Raw genomic sequence first — 17106 nt, forward strand, 5'->3', positions numbered from 1 at the left:
TATCTGGAAGACCCCCAAAGTGCAGCCATGATTCAAATGTATAAACCCATGGGGGATGGGAACAGAACTCTGGCTAGTGCCCAGCACCACCACAGCCCCTCCCCACAGCATTGCCGGGGAACTTGCCGGCTATTCTTACAAAATGCTAAAGCTTTTATTTATTTATTTATTTTTTGTTTTGTTTTTGAAAACAGGGTTTCTCTGTGTAACAGTCTGAGCTGTCCTGAAATTTGCTTTGTAGATCACCCTGCCTCTACAGAGGTCTACCCCGGCTCATTAAAACTTTCAGTTGATTAATTTATCTTTTATTTAGTGTGTGTGTGTGTGTGTGTGTGTGTGTGTGTGTGTGCGCGCACGTGCCACAGTGTATTTGCAGGTGAGAGAAGAACTTTCAGAACTTGATCCCTCCCTTCTGTGACTTCTGCCTTCAGTTCGAACTGGGGTCATCAAGCTGGACAGCAAATGCCTTTCCTCTCCAAGCAGTCCCACCAGCTTAGTGTCTTTAACCCTTTAATTGACTCACTTAGAGGTGGAGGGCTGTGAAGAGATCAGGTACTTGACATCTGACCTACCAGACAGAAATGAGCCAGTTTCATATTTTGCTTTTTTGCCATAGTAATGATGTAAGAGTAGATATTGATGTTTCAATAACCACAGGGCACCCTTGGGTGAGAGGTGATGGGTTAGGGGACATGGATGGCACAACCACAAAATCTGTTTCCATTTTATTAAAAAAACCCCAAACAACAAAACAAACAAAAATTCCCTGGAAGTCACAATCCTCGTGTTAAGTTCTTTATAGTTCATATATCTTTTGACCGTACATCAGAACACAGTTGCACTTATTTACATTATAGTCTTTAATGAAAATAGTCATGTCTGATCGAGTGTTTCCAACTGTCATCCTTAACATCTCATCACTAGTGAGGACCCGACGAGCCGCAGATGCTCTCCCAGCACACCGAGAAGACACCGAAGCAAACTGAATCTGCCTTTCCTAACAGAAGACCCAGTCCTCTAAAGCCAGGGGTGGTTTGGTTTTTCCTTTCTTCCAATTTCTTTTGTACTTAAAGAGATATAAAGTGCTTAAGAGAAGTAGGGTAGGTGTCCAGGGTGGGGAGGAAGGGACTGAACAGACCACAAACCGAAAAGAACACACATGTAAATATGCAGGGGACTCTGCAGAGCACATGATATCTTCCCAGCATGGATGTAGACACACCACCACCATATTTCAGCACATGAGAGTGAACCAAACTCCAAGTCCAAAATTCCCCATGGAAAACCACTCAGAGTTGGTTCTTGTAATTTGTGGATCAGAGGGCGAAGAAGTTGAGGAAAAGCCCATCTCCTGTCCTCAGACTGAAATGAGGAGAAATGCTGGGATGGGGTCATCCTACACTGGACCCATGGACCTGCCAAAGTGACCTCGTGGGCAAGCTCAATAAAATGCTGACCGTGGCACCATCCTTTTACAGCAGAAGCACATGGTTCATGTCATCAAATGGAAAGGAAAGGAAAGGAAATCAAAGCCACTGGATTTTCCCTTTGTCTGGGTATAGTGATGCTGGAGAAAGACTTATGACGTCATGCTTTATTATTTCAGACTTGCAAATCCATTCTTTGTAGATTTTTTTTAAAAGAAAATCACAAATAATGTGTTACACAGAGAGTTAAAAAAAAAATGCGCCCTACCCCCTGCCCCTGCTTTTGAACTTGACAATTGCTGGTTATGGTCTGCAGGTTACAGAAGTGTGTGCCACATGCGGCACCACAGACACTCAAGAGCTTCTCCTGCAAATGAGAGAATTCTTCCTTCCATCTGATGAGAGTTTTAACGAAGACCCTCACCCCTGGGAACGAATGGAATGTAACTTCACAATACAAAATGACTTCAAGTTTTCTAAGCATAATGGACATCCCACTATAAAAATAGCACCCCCTCCTCCCCTCTCCCACCTCCAGCTCTCCCTCAATTATAAAATGGTACAATCATTTCCTATTAGTAAGTTGAAAGCAGGAAGTAAATTGATTCTGTACACATACAAAACACTTGGGTATTTCACACCATTTACATTCATACGGAAGAAGTCCTTTTATTGACCTTCCTTTGAGATTTCACATGAGGAAGTGGAGCTAAGTCAAACAGACCTCTGCTGATAATTCTGCATACATCCTAGCCGGAAGCACCTTCCCAGACAGCAACAGAACACAACAACGTTTTAAAACGGGTCTGATGAGGTCTCCCACAGCTCTTTAGAGTTCATGATTTTCTCTCCTCCTTTAATAAGTGTCAACCAATTTCTCCACTATTGAGGGAATGGTATGGATGAAAAGTAAGACACACTTTGAAATGGAAACCCATGGCAAATAAATTTGCTGAACTAATCTAGGTATTGTTCCAGCAGAGGGCGCTCTGCCCCTTACAATAACATCCCACAGCACTGACATACCAACACGAGTTTAGAGCGCTAAGTCCATGCGCTGTCTATCCTTCCGCTGTTCTTTTCCTACAGGTGACAATTTGGTATTTTCTTCAAAGAACAGGATACACTACAGTGCGCTAGCTTTTATACATGAAAATTCTTTGGCTATTTAAAATCTCCACATTCTCAAAGAAAACAAACAATAGTCTGAGTTCAATATAAGTGGTAGATTTGTCTGGAAGCTTCGAAGGGAAAAGAGGGTTAAACACTAGAGATCAAAGATGACATGTCACCAAGGCCACAGTTATCTACTTCAGAGTTGTGGATTTAGCAAGACCAAGCAGCAGCCCCCCCCCCAATCAAAGCCACCAAGGGTCCATCTTGACTTTTGTTTGTGAGAACATCTGGAGAAAATTCAGCTAGTTCATGGAAGAGCATGTGTCCATTGGTGGGGAGGTGTCAGTCTTTGGTTTATTTAGCACACATGGTCCTCACATCTTCCCTGTTTCCCCAAGGTCACCGCTGGCCTAAGGATGGCCACCCCACAGACTTTCTATCAGCAATGACTTTGAGTACCTCAGCTTTCTCTCCGTTCCCTGTAGATTTTCAGTCTGCCTGTGTTTAGAGCTCTTACAAGAAACACAACCTCACCTAATCATCCTCAACAAACACGTATCACATGGCCAGAGAGCAAACAGCTGTGCAGTGAGTGTGGACATGAACAGTGCCACGGGGTTCAGGGGTCTGGCCACTGAGGTTCATGAAGAGCCACTTGATTATGAAGGGCATAAGACAGGGAGAGAGTGAGTGGCACAGGACAGGAACTGATGTGATCAAAGGGTGTGGTAATCAAAAATCCACATCCAGGATTCGCACTGGTTTCATTAGTTCTGGAACAGCACTGTGCCACCAAAAGGCTCACAGCGGGGCACAGTAGCTTTCTATCTACCGGACTTTGAACACTACTGTCCCACTGTAAAGGGCCTGGTGTTGGGAGCAAGGCAGAGAGAGAGCTACCTGCGTATCAGTGAGAAACTAAGACTTACTTGCTTTTCAGGCTATTCCAATCTTCTTTGCAATTCAAGAGTGTTTTAACTCACGAATATTGAATTCTTAAACACCCATTCTCCCTGGGACCCACTGATAAGCTCTAAACCCAGGGGAGGGGCATTTTTCTAGAGACTTCCCACTTAGCCAGCCTTGCTTTGACTTGGGATCCCACCTCCTTGTTGCTGTCCTTTGGGTCACCTCCCCTGTGAAATGTAGCCATCAACCCTGCTCCTTCCCAGCAGGGACAGAGATGCTACTCAAGAAAGCAGGCAGCCCAACCTTTGACCTTTGGAGGGGCGGGACTTTGTTCCTCTTTGACAGTGTTAGTGGCTCATGATCATGTCCAGGAAGCAAGCCCTGAAGCTAGGCACTGAGCTTGGGCAGCTGTCAGATGGAGGGGCCACAGAACCTGCTCCTGGGGCACACAGACTAGAAGGTTATAGGTTCTGGCCATGTAAGATAGCAGATCTCCACAGCATCCTGGAATTGTAGCCTCACCAGTATTTATTCAGGGGACTTCCAGCACCAAGCTGGGGGGTGGGGAGCAGCGGCAGGTGGGTGTTACTGGAGCATTCCTTGTAGGAAGAAAACGTGACAAAATAAAAAGTAGACTAGGACGAAAAAAGAAATGAGGAGTAAGATAGGGAAAGTGTGTGTGCACGCGTGCGTGCATGTGTGTGTGTGTGTGTGCGCGCGCGCGCTCGCATGTATATACAAGGAAACAGGCAATCAGAAACACAGGAAAATGAAGAAACCCAAGGCAGAGAAGTTAAGACTGCTACAGGATGTCACCTCAATGGCCTCAGTACTGCAGAAGGCTGGGCCTTCTCTTCATACGGGGCGTGACACTACTCCCTAAAATTTCTGTAAGTTTTTATTGGGTAATTTTCTTGTTCAGCCAAGGATATGCATTCAGTGGACAACTAAACACTATTAAATTCTTACACTCCGTAATTTATTTCACACCAACTAAACTTACAACAATGAATCTTAGGCAGACTGTCGTACTTTATGGTCCTGGAAGTGTGGTAGCCCCAGGGATGTCTGGACTGTAGCCGAAATGGTTACTGGGCACAACCGTTCTTAATAGGACCACATGACTATCGAAGACCCGTGAATACTCACAGATGAGAAAAATACTAAAGCAAAAATAACAACAACACAAAACCTTTGGACAGAGACTCGTTTCCATGGCCAGGATGCTACATGCAGTGTTGAAGTAGCTGGGTGCCTCTGTTACATTTATCATCATACTTTCTCCATACTGCATCTGTCCCTGGGTTGTGTGACCAGAATTGACACTGAAGGCATGACCAAGTTCTAGGGGCTAGTCAATGTTCAAATGCTGTATTTATGAGGCATTGGCTCCCAGGATTACTAACCACCTTGGAGAAAGCCATTCGGAAGGGGACTCTGAAGGGATTCAAGCCTCTTTCCCTCCATGGCCTAAGCATGATGGGCGGTGTTGAACTGAAAGCTGCTGGCCATTCACTAAGCTGAAGGGTTACCAGCTTCCCAATCCCTTCTTGACAAGGCCACACGGTTGTATACATGGGGTCAGTCTACAGTTCCCTGTGCTTTTCCTCAGGCCTCTGACTTCTGCTCTAGAACTGGGCAGCCACAAAGAGAAGAATTAGGGGTTGAGGTAAATTCTCTTTGGCTAAGTGTCACACGTGAGTCTCAAGGTTTGTCATAGAAGTGAGGGGTGTAATTTCATTTAAGCACCAAATCGGCATGGTTGGTTGTCTTGTTGTTGTTTTTTTTTTAACAAACAACTTGTCAGAGAAGTAACAGTTGATGATAGTGGACATTAGTGCTTAGAAAGTTCAAGCAGGAAGTTAGTATAGGCTGTTTGAACCAATATTAATTATGAAACAAGTACACCCCAGGCCCTCTCTTTAGGTGGCTTGGGTGGAGTCTGGTTCTCTCCGTGAGAACTGAGGTAATCTTCTCCCTTTTCTTCTGTCCTTTTAAGGATTCTGGAGCATCTCTCAGGCTGTGTTTTCTAGCTGGTGGCTACTAGGCACATGTGGCTACTGGAAGCTAAGCTGTGGCTAGTGAAAATTGAGATGTGTTGTGTGTGTAAAAGACGTAATGGATTTAGAAGCTACAATAAAAAAGAGAGGAAAATATTTCCTTAATACTTTCCATATCAATTGCATGTTAAAACAATAATATTTGGTTAAATAAGGATATTAATAAATTATTTTCACCTGTTTTTTTTTTTTCTTCTTAAAATGTGGGTAATGGAAAATTAAAAAAAAAAGTGTCTGTGACTTGGGCTGTATTTCTGTTTGACAGAGTTGGTGCAGATACTTGCTACAGAAAACTGCATGCATGTAAATGCCTATTCAGTTTGCATTTCTGGGTTGTACAGCCATGTGTGGGTTACTGGACCCCCACGTCAGAGTCTCTTATTGTGGAGGGGTATCAGGGAAGGCTATGGTAAAGAGAACAGACCTTTGGACCTTTCATCATCCATTCAGGCTCTTATAGGATATCAGGTCAAGGGCTTGCTTATATAAACGGCAATTTACCTGACCATTGGCCAGAAAACTCCCACCAAACACAGAAAACGCCCACCAACACTTTTTCTTCCTGGGCATGCAATATAATTTGTATGTCTTTTGCTGTTGAATTACCCTAATTTCATTAGACTTCATATCAAAATTTGCTATGTGACACAGTTGTTTTCACAAAAGATCCCACTGGAGAAGTGCAAATGAGTGATCCCAAAAAGAGCAAACTGTGAGAGACACCTGTTAAATTCCTCATTGTATACATCCTGGTTCAGCATCTGCTAAATTCCTCATTGTACACATCCTGGTTCAGCATCTGCTAAATTCCTCATTGTACACATCCTGGTTCAGCATCTGCTAAATTCCTCATTGTACACATCCTGGTTCAGAGCTCTCCTACTTCCTTCCGATGGATCTTCTCAGCCTTTGGAGGCTGGAGTTAACTATGGGACGTGCAGGACCTTGGACAGAAGAGGTTTTTCTGAAGGCTGTTTCCCTTTGCCTGCTTTGCTGTACGCATACACCATCAGATAGGAACTCGCTAAAGGTAGCAAGAAAAAGAGCAGCCGGGAACTCTGCTGCTCTGGACTCAACATTCCAGTGGGCAGCAAGGATTCACAGCTCCACCAAGCCCTGTTTGAAGGAGTATTAGTGTAATGAGGTGGAAAAGACCGAATCAAACACATAAATACAGCTCAGTGGGAAGAGCTTGCTTTCTTGGTTAATCCCTGCTCTGTGTGACCTTGCCAACTGCTAGAGATGATGAGGAGATCCTCCTGGTCACCCTCTGCAGAGGGTGCACGGATCACAAAACTGTTCACATGAAAAACAGCACATTTTTGTCATTATTTCAAACAAACAAAAAAAGAATAAAATCATAAACTACTTTATAGTAAGGTGGATTTTGATAGTCATTGGTTATTTTTTGTTTGTTTGTTTCTCATAATCAGGAGAAACTCGATTTAGCAATTCCCCATGACGTGCTTTTTGGCTCAGACCTTATCAAATCATACCTCATCCTCCTCTTGGTAGCAGGATGCTCTCAGGAAGACCCAAGCTGCAAAGTGCTAAGGATTTATTTAGAGCTTTCCATGTAGGCTGGTGAGGATTAACAGAACAGAACCGGAAGTTAGTTTACACCTGGATGCCAGTGACCTAAAAAAGACGATTGTGTCTTCTCTATAGCCTGCACCCACAGAACTCACTTACAAAGGTGATAGACTGCTGAGGCCTTGGGGATAACCAGGGAGACAGGCATCTTCCTAGCCCTGGGAAGACGGGGTATCAGATTTTTAAACCAGGCTTATAGTTCCACACACTCTAAGCATTGGATTCATGCCCTGTGGGGAACTTCTGAGTTTTAGAGTAAGACCCTGAAGTCAGATGCACCACCCTCTTCCCTGAAAGCTCTTTCTGCCACGGTGGCCCTGGACAGAGCACAGCAAGTGGAGGCCCTACATGATGTAGGTGAAAATAATGAGCAATGGACTCAGCAGATCCAGAACTTGCTGTCACTGTCTCTGGCAGCTGGGTTCGTCAAGACCCTCTTAGAGGAGGGAGTTAGACACTTGATAAATTCTGGTCTTCCACCATTTCAGGGTGCTGAGGCAATTCTCGAAGTCATACACACTTCATACTGAGAGCTCATGACTATAAATCTCAGAGATGTGGTACTAACTGATCATTGGAGCAGCAACCAGGACTTCTAAACAGACCTCTGTACAAGGGCCCGAGTGAATCAAAGGGAAACAAGGGGATAGATGTAAACTACACATCATCTTTAAAAAGAAATTGCCAGGGATTGAGACCATCTTCTCCAAACAAGAACAAGAAGATGGGAGAAGCTGAAAGAAGCCACACAGGTCTCCTTCCAGCCTGCGGCAGGACCTTCTGCTGCGTGTCTGCGCTGACACGGAGGAATCCAGCTTTCCACTTCCACACCAAGGCCACAGATTGTTGCAGAGATGGGAACCCGCATCCTGATTCTGCAGACTTTGGGTATTGCTTTCGTTACCACCCTTGAACAGAGTGCCCTGGGGTTGCCATGGCGAGCTGAAGGCTGTGTATCCAGTTCAAGTCTCGGAGCATGCTTCCTTCTTGTCCCCTGGGTCCTGTGTTTCCTTTTCTCTGTTTCTACCATTTCAAGATTTCACCTCTTCGTAGTCTTGGTCAGTGGAAAGTTCTACATCAGACAGTCCCACTTCCAGTGCCATAATCAATGAGATGTCAGAGTCACTGCTCACTGCTGGCTCCTGGTCACCTGAGGGGACAAGGCAAAGCTTATGATCAACATCAAGCTAAATCTTTGGATGCTTCCTTTTCAGTGTGATCGCTCCTAGTATTGTCCCTTTTACTTAAAGATCGATTTTTACTCTTTTAAATTACATGTGTGATGTGGTGCCTATGGGCACCAGGGGCATTCAATCCCCTGGAGTTATAAGAAGTTGTGAGCTGCCTGATGTAGACACTGGGAACGCATGTCCTTGGGAAGTCCAGTATGCATTTTAAAATACAGAGCCAGAATCTCTCCATCCCATCCACTAGCATTTTTTTAAAAGCCGTGAGAAAGTCTTAGAAAAAAATCAGTTGTTCTGTAAAACTCTAATTCAAACCTCACCTCAAAATAAAGCCATAGACAAATTCTAAATGGGTCAGAAAGGTAAATGTAAGTTACTGCAGTAGGAAACTGATAGAGGCTGGCCATGGTGGTGTATGTCTGTAATCTCAGCACTGAGGAGGCAGAGGTGGAAAGAATGTGTGTTTAAAGCAGGACCGAGCTACTCAGTGAGACTCTGTCCTAAAAGAGGAAAACTAAACTAGCAGCAACCCAACATTCCTGTGATGCTAATATTGACTGCAGGCTCCACAGTATTTGGAATCATCTGGGAGACACACCTCTGTACATGTCCAGGATGGAGTTTTTGGATTTCCTTACAGTGGTAAGCAGACACATACTAAAAGTTGGTGGCAACCTTTCCATGGACTGGTGTAGCTAGAGTTTTCTTGCCTGGCCCACAGTCAGGACAAATCTTTGTCACCTGCCAGTCCCACAGCCGCTCAGACCCATCCAAGTAAACACAGAGACTTATATTGTTTACAAACTGTATGGCCGTGGCAGGCTTCTTGCTAACTGTTCTTATATCTTAAATTAATCCATTTCCATAAATCTATATCTTGCCATGTGGCTTGTGGCTTACTGGCATCTTCACATGCTGCTTGTCCTGGCGGCGGCTGGCAGTGACTCTGACTCAGCCTTCCACTTCCCAGAATTCTTCTCCTCCTCCTTGTCCCGCCTATACTTCCTCCTGCCTGACTACTGGCCAATCAGTGTTTTATTTATTGACCAATCAGAGCAACACATTTGCCATACAGACCATCCCACAGCAGACTGGGGTCCTGGACTGAATAAAAAGGAGAATGCTACCTGGGCACCAGCATCATCTCTTCCTGACTGAAGATTCAATGTGAGCAGGTGCCCCAAACTCTAGCATAACTTTCTTTCTAAGATGCTGTGCCTCCAACTGTAGCCCAAACAACCCCATCCTCCTCGGAGTTGGTTTTGTCAGATATTTGATCGCAGAAATGAGAAAATCACAAATTCAATACTCCTACAAAAACAGTAACAACAGCACAAATAGGAGAAAATATATTGTCTAAATTGTGATGATTAGTTTTAATTGTCTGCTTGGCACAATCTACAACCATCTGGGGAGAGGATATTGGTGAGGGATTGTCTAGATAGTGGTTCTCAACCTGTGTGTCATAATCCCATGTGGAGTTGAAGGACTACATATCAGATATTTACATTATGATTCATAATAGCAAAATTACAGTTTCGAAGTAGTAATGAAATAATTTTATATCTTTGGGAGATTATCTTGATCACATTAATTGTCCATTAAGGTGGGAAGACTTGTCCACCATGGGTAGCACCATTCCCCAGCTGGAAATCCTGAATTGTGTAAGAGTGGGGAAAACAAAATGAGCACAGGAAATATTGTCTCTCTGCTCTTGACTGTGACATGACCAACTGCTCCAAGTTCCTGCCACCTCAGCTTCCCCACAATGATAGACTGTGACCCCCTCAATGACAGACTGTAACCCCTGCAATGACAGACTGTAACCCCTGCAATGATAGACTGTAACCCCCTCAATGACAGACTGTAACCCCTGCAATGACAGACTGTAACCCCTGCAATGATAGACTGTAACCCCCACAATGACAGACTATAACCCCCACAATGACAGACTGTAAACCCTGCAATGATAAACTGTAAGCACCCCCCCACCCCCCGCAATGACAGACTGTACCTGGGACTCACAAGCTGAATTCCACATTTCCCCTAAGCTGCTTCTGTCAGTGTATTTTATCAAACACAGAAAAAGGGACAATGACAAGGTGTGTTTCTGAGTTGTAAAATGTGTATATCTCATATCTCTAAGAGGGCAAGAGAAACAATTGAGTAATTCATAGAGCTGAGCTTGAATTTTAGAAAATACTAGAGTAGGAATTAATGTTGAAGGCATGCATTAGAGGGAGAACATGAAACATCTCACAGAGTTATATTATTTGGTGTGTGCACACACAAGTACTGTGTGTGTATATGTGGAGGCAACAGGTCAACATCAAGTTCCTTCCTCAGATACTTTCTACCTTCTTTATTTGAGGCAGAGTCTCTGGAGCTTGTTGATTCTGCAAGAGCAGCTGGACAGCCGGCTTTAGGAGTCCTGCCTCTGCCCCCGCCCTCTGTACCTGTGTTGGGATTGTAAGAGCATCCCACGGCACATGGCGTCTATGTGGGTGCCCTCCCCTCTCCACATCCATGTTAGGATTGTAAGTGCATCCCACTGGACATGGCTTCTATGTGGGTGCTGGGGATTGAACCCAGATTCCCATTCTTGTCAGCTCCTCAGTCTCAGGATTGTGTTCGTAACCCAGCGAAAACTTTTAATTCATTCAGAAAGATAATCTAGCAGAAACACAGGCACAGGAGAGTGTAACACAGCTGCCCAACGAGGAGAAGTCCAAACGAAGTGTTCAATTTGCCATGTAAGCGTCACTCTTAAACAAAGATAATGCTACAGTTAAGAGTATGTTGAGATGTTTTTGTTGAAGCATTGCAAACAGGAATGTAAAGTTTTCTTTTAAACCAAGGCGCAGTGTTTGTACATCTTCCATGTGACACATTATGATAATCTAATACATGGATACAGTCTATAATAATCAAAGTAACAAATGTTCCCATGTCTTCCAACACGAATCCTTCTTATATCTGGAGATTTTTTTATTTCCTTTCATTTTGTAATATATCACACATTGTTTTAACCAACAGTTACCCCAGTCTATTTTAAGAAATCCAGAACTAATTTCTCCACTGTGACTATGGAACCCTTATTAAAATTCTTTCCATCTGGCCTCCACTGCCCTTCCCAGCCTCCAGAGACCACTACTCCATCTCATTCTTCCATTAGAGTTGTAAAATCTTCACCTAATAATTTTATTTTCAGAATGCTCTAAGGAGCAATAATTAGAAGCACAAAAATATTCACTTAGGCATTGTATCAAAACTTGGCAAGTAACAAGGTCCAGTAACAGAAACTATCTCAGAAACAATGTCACTCCTAATGGACACTGTTCTTATAAGCATCTAAGCAAATTTTCCCAAGAGTTCATAGTTGCTTGAATAGACATTTAATGATATTTTTAGCTTAACAATGCACTGGTAAATGAAAACAGAAGTATTCAAGGCTGGTGTGAGAAAATGATTATGTCTGGAAATAAGGAACTTGTTAACATGAGAAGGCATTCATGCTTTGGGGATGCTCTTTCTTTTTTCTTTTCTTTCCTTCTTTTTGAGACAAGGTCTCACTCTGTAACCTAGACTGACCAAGCTTTAGGATTTATATTGATTTTCCTTTTAAGATATAGGGCTTTTTTTCCTGGATCTATACATCCCACATTCATTCAAGATGTATTAAGTCCCTACTATAAGCTAATAATGGTGTTAGCTGCTATTCATGTGAGAAGACAACTCAGCTCTTCAAGGAGCTTACTGTCCAGCAGGCAGATAGACCAGTAGAATACTGGCTCTGGTGGAAGGTGGGTCAGGTGTGGTAGGAGCAGGGGAGGAGGCTATGTAACCACATGCTGGGCCAAAGAAGGTGTGTGCCATAGGTGTGATGTCAAAACTGAGTCCCAAGGGTGATCCTTACTTTAGTCAGATGAGTAAAATGGAATAATCTTGTTAGTAACAGTCACAATCTGCCCAGATGGCCAGAAGTGATGGGAACTCTTGGGGAGGCAGACATCAGAAGGTATTTAAGATGACTGGATTGCACAACCACTCTAGGGAGTAGGCTGGGGGAGCTCGAGATCTGCCCGAAGGCAGCTGTCATCCAGAAGGTCTTGTTCTCTCTATCCCCCTGCTGAAGAGTCATGCAATTAAAGACCAATGAAGATGCCTATGGAATAGAGACTGATGACAGCTGTAAGACCTTTGCTTTGGCTGTTGCTGATGTTATTTTCCATGCTGAGGACAGTTAAGGAAAATATATGTGTTTAACAAAGAGTAGTGAATTTCTAAGACACTTTACTTTTACTTGTATTGATTCTCTGTGGATTTCACATCATGCATTCCGATCCTACTTATTTCCCCGTCCCCTCATATCTGCCCTCTGCCCTTGCAAACTTCCCCACCCAAACCAAATTTAAAAGAAGAAAGCCAAAATCAAACAAAACAAAGAGACAAACCAAAACAAAAAAAAAAAAAAAAAAAAGACGGCTAAGAATCTTGTTGTGGAATCCGTAGTGTGGCCCGTTGAGACACATGGTTCACCCTTTACTTTGCTTATCTTTCTTCTTTTAATTTTCTTTTTATTTATTCTTTGTGTCTTTCACATCATGTATCTTGATCCCATTCATTTCCTGTCCCTTCATATCCTCCCTCTGCCTTGCCACTTTCCTCCCAAAATAAAATAAAGTAAAAGAAAATACAATAAAATTTAAGAGAAAAAAAGAACAAAGAGAAAAACAAAGGAAAAATCTCGTCATGGAAGCTGTAGAATGACACAGTGATTCACACAGTAAACTCTATTGTCCATGTGTCTTCATGTGTAAGTGTTCATTGCAAAGAGTCATTGGTCTGGTTCGAGGCCTCTGGTTTCTGCTACACCACCAATAATGGGCTCTCCTTGGGGCTCCTCTTGGATATCCTATTGTCCTGTGTCATGGGGATCCTGCAGTTTTGGATCTGTAGGTTCCTCCCCTTCACAAACTCCCAAAGTCCATAGATTTGGTGGATGTTGAGGTGGGCCAACTCATAGCCTTGGTTCTGGGCCTGGGTGGTAGCTGGGTTGGTCAGCTCGATGGCTTTCCCTCATGGTCATCACGGATGAGCGCTCCAGCACTGCCTGGCTAGCTCACCTAGTGCAGCCTGCAGCGAGCAGTGGGGCTGGTTCTCCTGCTCTCTGCCCTCAGACCCGGGTCTGCCCCACTCACATCAGCAGGGCCAGATCTACTGTTTTGCCCAGGAGAGGTATAGGGCTTCTTCATTTGCTGTAGGGGCATATGGGGGGGGGGCAGGGTCAACTCTCCTGCTCTCTGCCCTCAGGGCTGGCTCACTTGCATCCCCGACAACAGGGATCAGCTCTAGTATTCTGCCCAGGCAGGGTGTAGGGCCTACTCTCCCATATGCTGCAGCTGGTGTAGGGAAGGGCAGGGTGGTGGTGGAGGTGGTGGTGGTGGTGGTGGTGGAGGTGGTGGCGGTGGGAGTGGTAATGATGGTGGTGGTAGTGGTGGGGATCTTTTCCTCACTCATGCATGGCAGATGGGGGGGAGAGTTCTAAGACATTTTGAAAGAGACAAAGAGCAGTAACAGAGTTGTGCCATGAGGAACAAGGAACAATCACATGGATCATCCCACCTGAAGATCGAGCTCTGACATGTTCCAGATCCATACATGCATGGAGCTCTCAGTGACAAAGAGAGCTAGCTCACAACTCCGAAGGCATCTCTGGGAAATACAAATATTTAGTATTTGGAGATGGTGGCATTCACTGAATTCTTTACAAAACTATCCAGTCAACATGAAGCTGAAACTGGATATTTGCCTCATACTTCACAACAGACCACCTTGCCCGCTGGCCACCTACATACATCGTCCACACTTACTGCCTGTGTGTGAACTGCTCTTTCTGTTCTGCTCTGGAACCATGTGCCTTGCACCCCTGACTGGGGACTCATAGGTGCAAACGGGGATGCGCCTTCTTTTGGGGCTGCTTCCCTGGTTGTGAGCATGTTAGTGTGCTGTCCTGCAGGGTAAGCCCTTCACCTCCGCAGGCCACTTTATCTGAGAGCTTTCGTTCCTACGGTGAGGCAGGTCACAGCAGGCACAGACAGATGCGTGTTTGCTCTGTCTCAGGTCTACCAGGTCGCTGAGCACTCGTTCCCTTTTCCAGTGGCTCAGATTTTGTGACCGTCTTTTCTTTTCTTTGCCCTGTATGTATCAGATTCTGTATTTCCTTTAACAAGTCTCTTTTAAGGTTTTAGGAGAGATTGGAAATAGCATCATGTGTTCAATGCATTCGTCTAACCCAGTGCTTTCCTTCAACCCCTCACAACGACAACGAGACGTAGACATTGAAAACTGCGTTGATTAGCTGAGTGTGCTGATATCAGACTGTCATCTCAGCAACTGAGAGGTAGAGGCGGGAGAACGAGGACTTCGAGGGTATCATTGGCTGTACAGTGAGCTGGAGGCCAGCGTCGGTTATAAGAGAGCCTAACTCAAAACTGTCTGTCTGTCTGTTCATGTATCTGTGAGAACTGGCACTCTGGCTCACTTTAGTCAATATTCTAGTCTAGCTACTGCCAATTACTTGTGCTACTTTGTGGAAGTCACCTTCATCCTCCAGGATTAATGTTTAATTGACCATTAAATGAGAATTTGGGCTGAAAATATAGAGTCCTTTCTATCTATTTTATACACACTGATGGCGATCTAACCTTGTACTTCATGCACAATGAATCACCAATGAGTAATTATTCAATAGAATTACTAGCGAGAAAGAAGCAAGTTAAAATGTTAAATATATATTCAACTTTTCTAACCACTTTTATTTTTTCTTAATCTAAAAGCCTTATTGCATATAAGCAATATGTGTGCGGGAATGGAGGAATCAGTTCTTAGAGGCACAGTGAAAGCTGAAGTCTTCTTGTTCTCAGAGATGAAACCAGAAGTGGACAGTGATGGTGTATGCTTCTCATCCCAACACTTGGGAATCTGAGATGAGCCTGAGTGACTCTGTATCCAAAACCGCCCACACAGCAGCAACAAAAGAGGATTATAAAGGGAATTGTACCCCCTATCACCCTCTCTTCCTCCCTCCATTCCCCAAAGGCTCAGGTGTTACAGGCTTGATGCCTCAACTTGGCATTGCTGGAAGGTGGGGGGACTTTTGAGAGGAGGGTGAATGGGGGTTTTAGATCTAAAGGGGTGCACCCTTGAAGGGGATCTTTTTAGCTCTCTCTCTCTGCTTCCAGGCTGGCTCTGGGTGGACAGGCCTCCTCGGTACACTTGCTCTTCCACAACGCTACGTGGTGCTGCTCCAGGTCCATAGCAACAGGATCAAGTGGTCATGGACCCAAATCTCCAAAGTAGGAGCCAAAATAAGCCTTTTCTCTTTTTAAAGCTAGTTTATCTCAGGCATTTGTCATCATCATAGCAACGTCAAATCAAATCTACCCCACTCCACCTACTTTCTTCTTTTTAAAAATAAAATTTTATGCCAGGCGGTTGTGGCGCACGCCTTTAATTCCAGCACTCAGGAGGCAGAGGCAGGTGAATCTCTGTGAGTTCAAGGCCAGCCTGGGCTGCAGAGTGAGTTTCAGGACAGGCTCCAAAGCTACACAGAGAAACCTTGTCTCGAAAAAAGAAAAAAACAAAGAACAAAAAAATTTTTTAATTTATTTTTGACAAGATTTTATTTAGCGTAGGCTCACCTCAACTCAGAATTCCCCTCCCAGGCCGCAGTGATCACAGGCAATGCACCACACTCAGGCTCTTTCTTCTTAATGGTGATCAAGTAATTTAGCTCACAAGCCAAGCTTTTTAACCCACAATTCCATGGCAAATCAACCAAATTGTCTACTATCATAGATCTATTTCATGATTTTTCTATGACTCTAGCCAAAAAGGAGGCACAGAAAAAGAGTCAACTCACTACAGTGCTACAGTTGGCGTTCACCACCCAGGGACAGATCTCACCACCCAGGGACAGATCTCACCACCCAGGGACAGATCTCACCACCCAGGGACAGATCTCACCACCCAGGGACAGATCTCACCACCCAGGGACAGATCTCACCATCCAGGGACAGAGCTTACCAACCCAGGGACAGAGCTCACCACCCAGGGACAGAGCTCACCACCCAGGGAGAAAGCTCACCACCCAGGGAGAAAGCTCACCACCCAGGGACAGAGCTCACCACCCAGGGAGAAAGCTCACCACCCAGGGACAGAGCTCACCACCCAGGGACAGAGCTCACCAACCCAGGGACAGATCTCACTCACAGAGATCAGTTTGCTCACCCAGGGACAGGGCTCATCTACCCAGGGACAGAGTTTGTCCATCCACAGAGACAGCTTCTTATTTTATTCTGGTCCCTGCCACCACCACCACCACCACCACCACCACCACCACCACCACACCACCACCACCACCAACTTTATTTGAACCTCATAGGAATGTTTTCTGAATTAGAATGTGTGAATTGGATGTTTAAAAAAGCATGGAGGGCCACAGGGCTGCTGTAGTTAGAGGCTGCTAAATTCGAGGAAGTTAAGTGATATCCTTAGAAACTCAAGGCAAAGGTGGCCACAGATCAATAAGAGAGATTTGTAGAAAGTGGTTGGTTCAGTTTTCATGTTGCAACATTGCATAATTTCACCATCAGTTTCTGCTATTTTTTCTTTAAAAATGATCTGAAGAATTTAGAACTCATTCTTTAGTATTTCTTATGTTTTAAATTGAACCTAACAGAATTTTATCCTTTAATCCAGACAGAAGTTTTATACTGGGACCACAACACAGATGGGAGCTTCATCACTTAA

The 17106-nt window shown here is 44.3% G+C and overlaps 1 protein-coding gene across 2 annotated transcripts in view; it reads right to left on the bottom strand.

Annotated features, from left to right (window-relative positions):
• Window positions 1-712: 712 nt before the first annotated feature.
• Window positions 713-17106, bottom strand: part of Rnf150 (ring finger protein 150) — a 226823-nt gene continuing 210429 nt past the window's right edge. For both annotated transcript variants that reach the window (XM_037206128.1, XM_028881791.2), the window contains exon 7: window positions 713-8255. In XM_037206128.1, coding sequence (XP_037062023.1) covers window positions 8137-8255 — 119 coding nt within the window. In that variant the 3' untranslated portion in view covers window positions 713-8136. The remainder of the gene's footprint in view (window positions 8256-17106) is intronic.

The sequence above is a fragment of the Peromyscus leucopus genome, chromosome 5, assembly GCF_004664715.2.
Source record: "Peromyscus leucopus breed LL Stock chromosome 5, UCI_PerLeu_2.1, whole genome shotgun sequence".
Classification (NCBI taxonomy): Eukaryota; Metazoa; Chordata; class Mammalia; order Rodentia; family Cricetidae; genus Peromyscus; species Peromyscus leucopus.